A 12,743-nucleotide genomic window follows, 5' to 3' on the forward strand; every position below is an offset into this window, starting at 1 on the left:
CTCATTTTTTCCCTCTCTTGGAGGTACGGTGTCCCAGCGGGGCCACTCTGTCTGTGTCTAATGAAAAAGTGCAAGGACTCTCCAGGCTTCTTTGCAGACTGATGCAAACAGCAGGTGTGAAGCAGGCTGTGATGTGCCCAGGGCCACACCAGGGCCCCGGGAACACACACCGTAGCTCACGCTTAATTAAAACAACACCAAAAGCAGACTAACCCTCAGAGAGAGGGAGTGTACCACAGTGTCAAGTGTCGAATCATCAGGGGACAGGAATCTTACTGCGTTTACTTTCAAATAATGTGATGCTTTCTGTGAAACCTCCATTCTGGTGCCTCGTCATGATTTATGCATTCTAACTTACAATATACCTTATGTAAAGATATTTTATTAAATAGTTTTTCTAAATTGTTCAGGGAATATCTTAGACTCGGCCCACCGTTCAATCAATGTAATAGCTAAAGAAACATGTTTTAATGTCCTCAATCACCGTTAAATTGCCTCTGAGCGGTCTTTCTCCCTGGCTGGCTTTTATATATAATTGCTGAACTTTAGATGATGTTTATGACTTTAAAAGGCACCAGAGGAGAGTGAGATATTTGGCACTTTTGCTACAAAATAGGGCTTACAAGTCTAAGTCAAAGTAAGTGAAAAGATGTGCTTAGCCTTTCAAATGTTTTTAATCCATAACTAAATGTTAACTTTATTATTATTATTATATTTTTTTGCACAGTAGTTATAATTAACTTTTCCAGAGGTTTTAAAAAATATATAAAATCTTTTTTTTCTTCTTTTTTTTTTTTTTACATTTAATATTGTATTGGATTTGTATCGGACATTTGATGTGAAACATTATGTTTGGGTAAGATACTAGTTTATTTAATATATCTAATAGTTAATAGTTGTTTTGAAGAATAGTTTGTTAAAAAGTGTAGGATCAGTTCGATTTTGAAATTAATATTTAATATGAATTATTTAGTGAATGTATATGATTAAAACTGACAGTAAAGACATTTACACAATATTTATATTTCAAATAAAGCTGATCTATTTTATTTGATTCTATTCATATTTGATATGATTTCTGTATATTAGAATGATTTCTGATAGATCATGTGCAGTGCTTTAAGTGGGCCGGTACGCACCACCAGTATTCAGTACCGCCACTTCCAGCTCTTGAGTGTACCGCCACCTCTCCGTGCGCCCAGAACTTGATTTTAGCGTACGGGTAAGTTCATTTGGACATCTGTTTTAATAGAGGTTTTAATCATTTGCCTGCGCTGCCGCTTTTCAGAGCTTCTTCCAGGTTCGGAGTATGGATCGTGAATCATTTGAACCAGTTTGGGAGTTCGAAGCGGGATCGCGAATCATTTGAGTCATTTCGGGAGTTCGTAGCGGGTTCTCGAATCATTTGAGTCAGTTCGGGAGTTAGTAGCGGGTTCGCGAATCATTTGAGTCAATTTGGGGATCGCGAATCGTTTGAGTCAGTTTGGGAGTTCGAAGCGGGATCGCGAATCATTTGAGTCAGTTTGGGGATAGCAAATCATTTGAATCAGTTCAGGAGTTCGGAGCGGCTTCGCAGATCATTTGAATCAGTTCGAGGAATCGGAGCGGGTTCGCGAATCATTTGAGTCAGGTCGGGAGTTCGTAGCGGGTTCGCGAATCATTTGAGTCAGTTAGGGAGTTCGTATCGGGTTCGCGAATCATTTGAGTCAATTTGGGGATCGCGAACGCGAATCATTTGAGTCAGTTTGGGAGTTCGGAACGGGATCGCGAATCATTTGAGTCAGTTTGGGGATCGCAAATCATTTGAATCAATTCGAGAGTTCGTAGCGGGTTCGCGGATCATTTGAATCAGTTCGAGGAATCGGAGCGGGTTCGCGAATCATTTGAGTCAGGTCGGGAGTTCGTAGCGGGTTCGCGAATCATTTGAGTCAGTTAGGGAGTTCGTATCGGGTTCGCGAATCATTTGAGTCAATTTGGGGATCGCGAACGCGAATCATTTGAGTCAGTTTGGGAGTTCGGAACGGGATCGCGAATCATTTGAGTCAGTTTGGGGATCGCAAATCATTTGAATCAATTCGAGAGTTCGTAGCGGGTTCGCGAATCATTTGAGTCAGTTCGGAGTTATTAAAAATCCTTTTGCACATTTTATTTATGTTCAGTAGTTCTTTCTAGCTCAAGCAAATCCACAAACTAATAAAATGATTTATTATTAAGATCGCCTGTTGACTGCTATATAAAACCCCTTCATATAGTTGTTACCTCAGGGGATGAGGAGTCATCAAAAACAAAAACAAAACAAATAAAAACAGAAAATAATTATTTTGTTGGGGTATAATAGAGTACTGGCACCTCTTTTGGGCCACTTAAAGCACTGATCATGTGACACTGAATACAGGAGAAATGGCTGCTAAAACATTTAAATTCAGAAATAAATTACATTTTTAAAATATATTCAGATTAAAAACATTTATATTTGTAATAATTTTTCACAATATTAGACTTGTTTAAAAAAATATATATATGCTATCTGTTTCTTTTTTCTTTTCACTTTCCTTTCCCCTTTCCTTCTTAATAATATAACACAGTGATGTACTTTATCAAAAATATCATGTGCTTCCTTAATTTTTATGTTATTTTGTAATATATATATATATATATATATATATATATATATATATATATAACATTATATTATATTATATTATATAATTTTTGTGTATGTGTGGTCATTTTCATTTAAGGTTATTATCTTTCACATTCATTGTGAAAATGTCCACAATTAAACAGGTCACTGGGCAATTACATTTAAGGTATCATGTAAAAAAATTAATGGATATACATTTTTGTATGAGACATCGTAATTTAGATATTAGTTATGATACAAATCACATATTAAACAACTATAGTATGTCAAAATGTATTTATCAGTGATTTAAAGTGCTATGAATGGATCTAGAAAGCTTGTGACTAGGTATTTTTCAGGGAATGTTCTGTGCACTGCGACACTGCAGTGTATGTTTCTCACACATCAGGAGTGCTAGCAGTCTCAAAAGAAGTTTCTTCTCCTGGGAAGGGCTCCTCCCTCTCCTCTGAGGCGATCCCTCCTGCTTTGATCTCTCCTTCCTCCTCCTCATCCTCCTCCTCCTCAGCAGGATGCATACTGATAGGCAGACCTGTGTTTTCGTACCCCTTAGCCTCATTCCTATCAAAGTCACGGAAATTGTTCCTTGCGCCCATGATGTATTTGCCCAGGATGTTGGCTTGGTCCGGCTCGCTTTTGCGCCGCCACTGCAGCTTCTGGTGGAACTCCTGCATGTCGGAGTGCAGTCGGCCGACAACTGTATTCAGCTCAGTGATTCTGTTCCCAACATCTGAACATCACAACAGCAGCAGTTAGCAGCAAAACAATGGCTGTTTTCAGACAGCATACTATCATACATACTGGATAAAAAATACATCTGTCAAATGATTTGTTTTCTGTTACACTTTGTCCACTCGTTATTTGATAAGATTGGACATTTTGAGACATTTTTATAAAAAATTTGATAAAAAATTATAATTTTTTTTCTTATTTTTAAGATACATTGACATTGAAAGGTTTGTGGTTTGTATATATTTATATATATTTATTTGATAAAAATACAGTAAACTGTTACAGTTACTGTTTAAATGAGCTCTTTTCTGTCCTAATATATTTTAAAATGTGTTTTATTTTGGTAATGAAAAGCTATGTATTGTATAAATAGAGATTGTTGTCACTTCTAATCAATTTAATAAAAAATTCTTAAAAATAATAATCTGTCCCCAATTTTTGAATGGCAGTGAAAATGCATGTCACTTACTGTGCTGCATATATTGAAATAATGTGACAATGTAGTATACTGCTATTTGAAGTGTTTACATCTACAAAATCCTTATTGTTACACATATTACTTAAAACAGTATAGGCAGAATAACGAGTATATTAAAGATTATGATAGTATGCCATTCCAAGCACTGAAGCTGATCCCAAAATGTCCATAAGAAAGTGTCTTAAAACAAACAAGTATTCATTTTTCATACACTTTTTCATTTGCAGTCAACATATTTTATTGTTTAATTAAAAGGAAAATCCCTCTGGAGAAGCTTATGGTGAAGTGTCTTTCTAAAAGGATTGCCTTTTCTTGGGGATTGAACCTGAACCTACAGCTTTGTGGTTACCAGCACAGATCTTTGATCACTAGGCCACAGTACTCTGAACAGCTCATTCTTAGGTACGTTGTTCAACATAATTAATATTTAATTACAAATGTTCACTATTATGCCTTTTTTTTTTTTTTAATACTGCATGCTTTTTGGATCATTTCTTGATGACCTACCTTTACGCTTGCTCTCCTCAAAGTCTCTGAGTGCAGCTTCGATGTAGCGGTGCACTAGAGCTTTGGTCACCTGCAGGCGGTATGGCACTCTGCCCTCACCTTGACCTCCGCTGCTATTCAGGGTATTGTTAGACTAAAAAAAAAAAATGTGAGAAACACCTCATCAGCCAAAATGAACCAAGAATTATGGAGGATCTACAGAGAGAAACCCCTCACCAAAGATGTGATGGGAGGATATTCTGGAGCTTTCTTGTTACAGCAACAGCAGATCTTTTGGCAGATGCTTCTACACAGAACAGGGAGGAACAGGAAGGTTACATCTAGTGATATATGATCATCAGTTCATATAGTCTTGCATAAGAGATAATGGAGGTTTGGTAGTTCCTAGCATTGCTTGTCAGGTTATCTTACCTCAAGGTATAGAAGAGAGCCTTTGGAGATGGGATGATATTAAAGGGAACTGGCATAGTGAGACCCTCCCTGAAGTAACTGAGGTAGAGCTTAGAACGAGCAAACTTCCACTCGACATCTGCGTCATCCTGAAAGGAAGAAACAGTATGAAAATATGTGATGTTTTTAAACATGGAAGGTCTCTTATGCTCACAAAAGAAAGAAAATAACATCACACTGGTCCACAAATGTTCTCTAATATTCTATTATTTACAATGTTGAGATTTTAAATCTTTCTTTAATGATCTTTGAAGCTTCACACCTCGATCCTTTGAAACGAATTGGAGATCATGGCGATAAGCATGTTGAGTAGCACTATGACGATGAGCAGTGTGAATATTCCATAAAAGATCCTCCCCACAAACTCCGCCAGAGCGTAATCAGGCATGTCTACGTATTCCTGGTTTGCCATTCCAAACATGGTCCAGAAGAGGAAGTTAAATGTATCATTCAATCTAAAATGAACACAACGGACAAACATATTAAAATTGCATCTCCTGGGCGATTTCAAACCAATGTAAACCAGTTATTAATCACCTGCCAAGATGTGGAGAAGCCACATATGGGACGTATATGTTGTTTATTCCGCACAAAAATGCTGTTCCAATAATCATAAGGATGAACATGAATCTGTAATGCAAGTAAAACATTTGATGAAAGCAATTTTAATGGGGTTCTCCTGGACGACCAGTCGCAGAGATCAAACAGCAAGATCTGACCTCATCATGTCATCGATCATTCTTCCCATGGATATCTGCAGGGTTCCCAGGGATTCATGGGCCGGCAGAATATAGGCAAGACGTGTGAAACTCAGCATGCTGGTCACGGCGAACAGAGTCTCTGCTATCAACTGAGGATCCTCCTGTTTCCAGTTCTCTCGTACTATTCAGTAACATATGATACAATTATACAATAGTGATTTTACTACTAGTAAATAATAATAATAATAATAATAATAATAATACTACAGCTACTAAGACTACTACATGTAAATAATACGATTACATTTCAAATGCCCTCTATATCATATTAATTAATAGCATTTTTATTTAATTTTATTAATAATAATGCAATATATATATATATATATATATATATATATATATATATATATATATATATATTGTATTTTTAATTAAGAATGTCATCTGTATTTTTATAAATAATTTCATTTATAAAAATTACAGTTAAAATAACATTATTTTTATTATTAATAATAGATTATTATTATTATTCAATGTATAATAAGAATCATATTTTAAAAAGTGATAATGACGCAGTAAAAAGATTTTATTATACCATTATGTTAATGAATATTTTATTGTTATTATTACTGCTAAATAGTACTGAAACTTAGGATAATATATGGATGGCAAGTTAAAAGATGAAAAACACAGCCTATTTGTGAGATGTCACCTGTATTGGTGAAATAGTCACACAGTTCTTGAGTGCTGGAGTCCTGACATAGGAAATATCCCTTGAGCATGATGAGGATGCGCAGGGTGAAGGACGCCAGATACATGCTCAGAACCATCATATCCACAATGTTCCATACATCCAGGAAGTAACTCTTCAAACCCTCGATCCAAACTTCCTTACACTCAAACCAGAAGAAACCTGTCAATGCAGAAAGATTAAAAACTCAGTGATAATTACATTTATTCTCAATCTCTTTCTCTAAATAAATCAAAGAATGAATGGCTAGGCTCAGAGATTTAAATGACTATTAAGTGGCTTTCCAATGGATTTTTTTATTTGGCAGCGTCACCTACCCGCAACCCATACCATGTGGAGAGAGTTATGGAGAATGTTCTGCTTTCGGGAGGCAAAATCACTTCGGTACATCTCCATGAAAATCGACTCTGTCAAGAGGGTGATGAGGAACCACATGTATGATGCCGAGTGTAACAGGAACTTAATCACGGGAACCTTCAGCAGTTTACCCAGCTGGCAGAACAAAGTAGGGTTTGCCACATAAATGAATAAATATTTGAAATGTTTTACACCTGTATTTGCTAAAGGGCATTATGATGTTATTTATCTGTTATCACTCAAATATACCTTGGACTTAGGGGCGATCCAGTAAACCAGGCAGAGAAATGGCATGCCAATGAAGATCCCCAAAGACACCAGCAGTTTCCAAGCAGTTCGACTTCCCCTCCAGCCGGACAGGCTACCGCACCAAATGGAGGAGAGCACTTGCTGGCAGATGGGATGAGTCACGAACTAGACGAGGAAAACAAACAGTCAGGCCTCTCAGCCAACTGTCAATCAATCAGCCGTCCCATACGGCATGAGCGCAGGGGTCAAACGACTCTGTGCTTTTGAAAGATGATGTTCAAATGCCCTGTGCTTCTCCTCAAATCCATCAGTCTGTGTGGGCAGTGGAAGTTTACACGGTGCGTTACCTCAACCAGGGTTGTTATAGTTAGCCAAAATTATAAAAAGTTAAATAAAATAAACATTAACTAAAATTAAATTCAATTAAATGTAAAACTTACTTAAACATTTTGTTATATATAGTTATTCTCACATACTTGATGTACTGAAACTAAAGCTGAAATAAAAAAGAATAAAAACGAAGTATTTAAAAGATAACAAAACTTCCATCAAATTACTAAACTTACGCTATATAAATAATAATAAAAATCAATATCTCAATACCAAAATAAGAGACCTGAACTGCACAGTTTTTTTAGATTAACAAGCATTTTAGTGTTTTTATTTTATTGACTGAACTGAACTCCACTGTTTATAAAGGTTTAAATATTAATATTCACTTAAAGAAGCCTTTATTCACCCCCTGGAGCCATGTGGGACACTTTTATGATGGATGGATGTGCTTTGTTGGATTTCTTTTGGACCATTGAAAAATAACACCCATTCACAGCCATTATAAAGCTTGGAAGAGCTAGGACATCTTTTAATATAACTGTTATAATTTTTTGGTTGAACTATACCTTTAATATTGATACTGAAATTTATTTTATTTACAATTTTTTCTGGAAAATACTTAATATAGATAGTGATATTGTTTTTACACATTTATCATTTGCTACTATTAATCCAAGATGATGTACCTGTTTTTGATTGTAGTTGACCGCCAGTCGAAGACGAGCGAGGTTGGGGATACCTTCCTCAAACGTCTGTTCATTAAGTCCTTCATCCTCGCTGTCATCCTCAGCACTACTGAGGATGGTGGACACCTCGCTCTGGTTCCGGCACATTCCCAGCAGCTCCACTGCGAACTCCTGACACACTTGTTCCAACGCCAGGTACTGAGGCTAAACATCAAGAAAGTGATGATAAAAATCAAGTTATTAAATGTGTTCGCATATAAAACTTCATGCTGATAACTATGAAGATAGCGTATTATAAGTATACTGACAATACAAAGAAAAGACTAAAAACACTTAAAGTTTTGGGAATCTGATTATGTAATCCAAATTACATGTAATTCGTTACTAACCAGCACTGCATATTCTTAGAAGTTAATGGAAAAAAAGAACAGACAATTTACTCTAGTACATTTTAATTATTTATTTTTTATAAATGTTTGTTATTTGTGATGTTTTCTATAAATAAATGATTTTTTTCTGAGCTCACCTTGAACTCTGGTTCTTTCTTAGAGAGTTTGCGCAGTTCTCGGCTGAGGTGGAAAGCCCTGATCATGGCATCTTCTGAGGTGATGGACAGATATGCACGGCTGGCAATGCCTCTGTATGTATTTATACGGGATAGGGAGAACTTGAGCAAGTCGTATTGCCTGGCGTTACGGCACTCCAGGCATGTGCACGAGATGGTGTGAGGCAGAGGAATATCATGGCCTCTCTGAGTCAGCATAGTTACTATCTCATACAGGTCCTTCTGACAGGCCAACGTCAGTGGCGTCACTCCTGGCGCGAATTGAGAATCGTCAATGGAGTGGTCGAAAATGGCCATGCTGAAAGAACGGACGTCCATCTTGTTGCCTTTCTCCTGATCCAGGCGGTCCAGGAGATGTTTGACGTATTTGGGCTGGTTGGTGTCAACGGCCACCAGCAGAGCCTCATGGATCTGACGGAAGTCAAACTTGACGCCCAGCAGAAGGGAGGTCATGATGTCTTCGCTGCCCAGTCGGATGGAGAGGTTCAGTGCTTCCCTCCATAACCGATCCTCAGACTCATCCAGCTGACGGATGATCCCATCACCAAGGGAGAGGAGACTGTCCACCCAGGCTGTGTTGCCCTCTTGGATGGCAGGGATCAGCTCCGGTGGAAAGTGAAGCTTTTTGTTCACAATCTCACGCCAGTTGTCTGGCTGCTCGCAGAGACAGGACACAGAAGATTAGAGGGTGAAATAACCTCAAGAAGCAAACCAGAAAAATATTCTGGTACAATACTGGATATTTATATTTATTTCTCCCATCTTATTGACATTGGTGACACTTTTTTCTTACAATTAGAATGCTGTTCAAAAGTTTTTTTTTTTTTGTTTTTTTTAAAGAAATTAATACTTTTATTCAGGAAAAATGCATTAAAATTCATCAAAAGTGAAAGTAAATACATTATATATATATATATATATATATATATATATATATATATATATATATATATATATATATATATATATATATATAATAAATCCTGAAATAAAGTATACACAAAATTGTTTTTAACATAGATATCAATAAATGCTTATTGAGCACCAAATTGGCATATAAGAATAATATCTGAAGAAAAATATTACATTATTTAAAATATTAAATTATTTACAAAAATGTTTAATTGTTATAACATTTCACAATATTAATGTGAGTAAATTATATTTTGGGGCAAATAAATGTAAACTTGGTGAGCATGAGACAATTCTTTCAAAAACATATATATATATATATATATATATATATATATATATATATATATATATATATATATCATATCAACCTCACATTTTGAACAGTCATGTAAATATACCTAAATGAAGTAAATTATCAACAAAATTCACCGGTTGGATAATAATATTTCTAAACCGCATATTTCCAACTCTAAATTTCTGATTCTATTCAAAGTCACATCCGATTAATGTGTAAGCTTTTATGTTGGTTGCCAATCATTAACTTAAACTTACTTATAGTGCAATCTTTTACCATATTGCTGTGGTTTTATAACGGCAATAACACACTCAATTCCATCAGTTACCATGATTTTTACCACAAGTAGTTGTGCCTAAAAACACCCAGTTCTTTTGAAGCTTATTGCATTTAATACCTTGCTTTCAAAATCAAAAAATCTGAAACTCACCGTAAGGTTTTCCATGTTCTTAGTTGAGCACCCTGTATTAGTAAACTTCTTTTGAGAAAGACGTCAGACCAAAATAGCGAGCAGCTTTCTCATGTCAGCTTGAGAGATGAATCCAGAAAGGAACAATCTGGTTGTCACCTCCTAGACCTGTTTAGTGAATTTGTTTTTGTCTACTGATGTCTCATCTTGTTCTGGGAATTAGCCTGTACCACCCACTCAGCACCAATAACAGAGATGCTCCCTGAGGAGAACACTCATTAGCACACAGTACTGTTGCATTTCATTTGGATAATTACAGTTTAATTTCTGCTTGTAGAATACAACTTTTGATGCTTGGTAAGCTATTTTAAGATACATTAATAACGTTAAATCTATAGAAAAGTCCACCCAAAAATGAACATTTGCCAAAAATGTAATCACCCTCAGGCCACCCGAGATGAAATTGTTTGTTCACTGGATCAGATGTGGAGAAATGTATTAATCCATCACTTGCTCACCAATGGGTTCACTTTTGAAAAGTAAGTGCATTTATACGTATTGAATGTGCACTTGTAGTGTACTTCAAATCTTAAAAATATTTTTTAAAAACTGAAATAAAAGGCCACAGAACTTAAAAAGAGACACTTTTATGACTACATTTCTTAAAACACTTATGTATTAAACCGTTAAAAGTAAATTTTGTAATCATGCAAATTACAAGTTTTTAGTACATTTTAAATCACTGTTTTAATATGAGTTTAAACAGCTGAGAAAAACATACAATGATCTAAAAGTAATTCACATGACTCCAGTCCATCAATTAATGTCTTGTAAATTGAACAGCTGCATATTTGTAAGAAACAAATCCATCAATAAGATGTTTTTAACTGTTTTAATCTGTACCTTCCAGCCAAATACAAGTATTCTATCCATAATATTGTTTTAATCTCTTCTGAATAACGCAAATATTTCTAAACAAATGTGTTGTTGTCACAAATTTTGATGTGACAGAACAACAAGTTTTTCACTGGAGTAAACATTATTGTGAATTATAGACTGGTATTTTGGCCAGAAGCAATTTTTTTAAGTTCAAATGCCTAAGTGATTTGTTTCTTACAAGCGTTCAGCTTTTCATTTCACAAGAAATTGATCAAGTCATGTGAATTACTTGTGGATTATTGTGATGTTTTTATCAGATGTTTGGGCTCTCATTGTGATGGCACCCATTCACTGCAGGTAGAGGATCCATTGGTGAGCCAGTGATTTCTCCAAATCTGTTCCAATGTACAAACTCATCTACATCTGGAATGGCCTGGAGGTGAGTTAATTTTGAGCAAATCTTTATTTGGGAATGAACAATTCCTTTAATGATTCTTGTCATGCTTAAAAAACAATCTGCACCATGAAATGTTCTATTTACTATTTTCCAATATATGGTAAAAGACAGCATATTCTCTGCTTCCACAGTAAATGTGTTGGCATTGCTTGTAGCTTGTCAAACTCGGTTGAAGCTGAAACTTATCTGGACTTGATTAGCATGGGAAAGGTTTCTCTGAAACCACACAAACAAAAGCATTAATCATTAAGCAGCCATGTTGCCTCCATCTCAGTCGTCATGATAATCAATTGATCATGACCCTTAGCCACTTCTTTTACCGGCCTAATTTCGAGAAGTACACCCTACATCCTTTAGAATGTGGCAAATTAATTACCCCGATGGAGTCTGGTGGCCCTGTCAAACTCTGTCCGCTGTAGCAGCTGACAGCGCCGGCCCGCTACGCCTTTGCAATTCTAATGAGTGGTCATTCATCAGCCTCTGACGGCTGGACAATCCACTTGATGTTTAAATCTGCTGATAATATCAAAAACATGCACTTGCCGTAATCCGCAAATTATTACTTTCGATCATATTAGTTTGAACGCTATGAATAAACAGGATTTATAGGACTGCTTTCCACTTTTTTTTTTTAAGAGTTATTCCAATGGTTTTATTTTTAGGATACAGTGGTTTAATGCAATTGCTGCTGTAATTAATTGATTTACATTTACTTGCTTTGCTCTACCATCAGTCTTACTTGGAAGGTAATGATGACATATGCGTATAGGATATGAGACGTGGAAACCATGACTTTTACTTTTTCATGGTCTGTGAGATTGATTAAGGAGTTTTGTTTTTGTTCAATTGGGGATAATTGCTTAGTTTCTGATTAACTTTGCAGCTTGAGGAAAGGGAAAGTGGAGAACTGTAGAATATTTTACCCAGTGTTTTAGTATATTATACCTTCTCATGCACTTCATATGAGTTTTGATTCTAAATATTGACACTAGCAAAGTACCCAAAACCATATTTTTTTAAAAAGCAATTTACACTTTTATTTAGTAAGGATACATTAAATTAATCAAAAAGTGCAGTATAAAGACATTTATACTGTTACAAAAGATTGTCGGGTATGTTAACCACTTCAGCTGTTATTAGATTTTTTTTTGAGAATTAGGCATATGCAATATTGGACCCACCGGTCGGTCTCCAGAGTTGATGTGGTTAACCCTGTGAGCCTCTTTGTTTTTGGGTCACACTTGGTACTTTAGTGGTACCTGAGCGAAGGTACCAAGTGTTACTTTTTGATTTTCCAACCCTTTATCATATCCATGTCTAACATTGTTTTGTGTG

The 12,743-nt window shown here is 35.8% G+C and overlaps 1 protein-coding gene across 1 annotated transcript; it reads right to left on the reverse strand.

Moving 5' to 3' along the window:
• Positions 1-3,021: 3,021 nt before the first annotated feature.
• LOC113077814 (short transient receptor potential channel 2-like) lies at positions 3,022-10,123 on the reverse strand. Its single transcript, XM_026250077.1, has 13 exons — positions 10,094-10,123; positions 8,415-9,107; positions 7,889-8,092; positions 6,870-7,034; positions 6,581-6,755; positions 6,225-6,425; positions 5,528-5,690; positions 5,346-5,438; positions 5,071-5,263; positions 4,770-4,897; positions 4,575-4,644; positions 4,359-4,491; positions 3,022-3,371 (listed from the first exon to the last, which is right to left on the reverse strand). The coding sequence occupies exons 1-13, from the start codon at positions 10,106-10,108 to the stop codon at positions 3,022-3,024; spliced, it is 2,583 nt and encodes an 860-aa protein (XP_026105862.1). The 5' UTR covers positions 10,109-10,123.
• Between the last annotated feature and the right edge of the window lie 2,620 nt (positions 10,124-12,743).

The sequence above is a fragment of the Carassius auratus genome, unplaced genomic scaffold, assembly GCF_003368295.1.
Source record: "Carassius auratus strain Wakin unplaced genomic scaffold, ASM336829v1 scaf_tig00023221, whole genome shotgun sequence".
Classification (NCBI taxonomy): Eukaryota; Metazoa; Chordata; class Actinopteri; order Cypriniformes; family Cyprinidae; genus Carassius; species Carassius auratus.

Bases quoted from the DNA above. Each gene is read 5' to 3' on its own strand.
- LOC113077814 (XM_026250077.1), bottom strand. The intron at 5,691-6,224 runs GTGACATCTCAC...GTTACTGAATAG, and splicing joins TGACTATTTCACCAATACAG to TACGAGAGAACTGGAAACAG. The intron at 3,372-4,358 runs GTAGGTCATCAA...TGTGATGTTCAG, and splicing joins TGAGGAGAGCAAGCGTAAAG to ATGTTGGGAACAGAATCACT.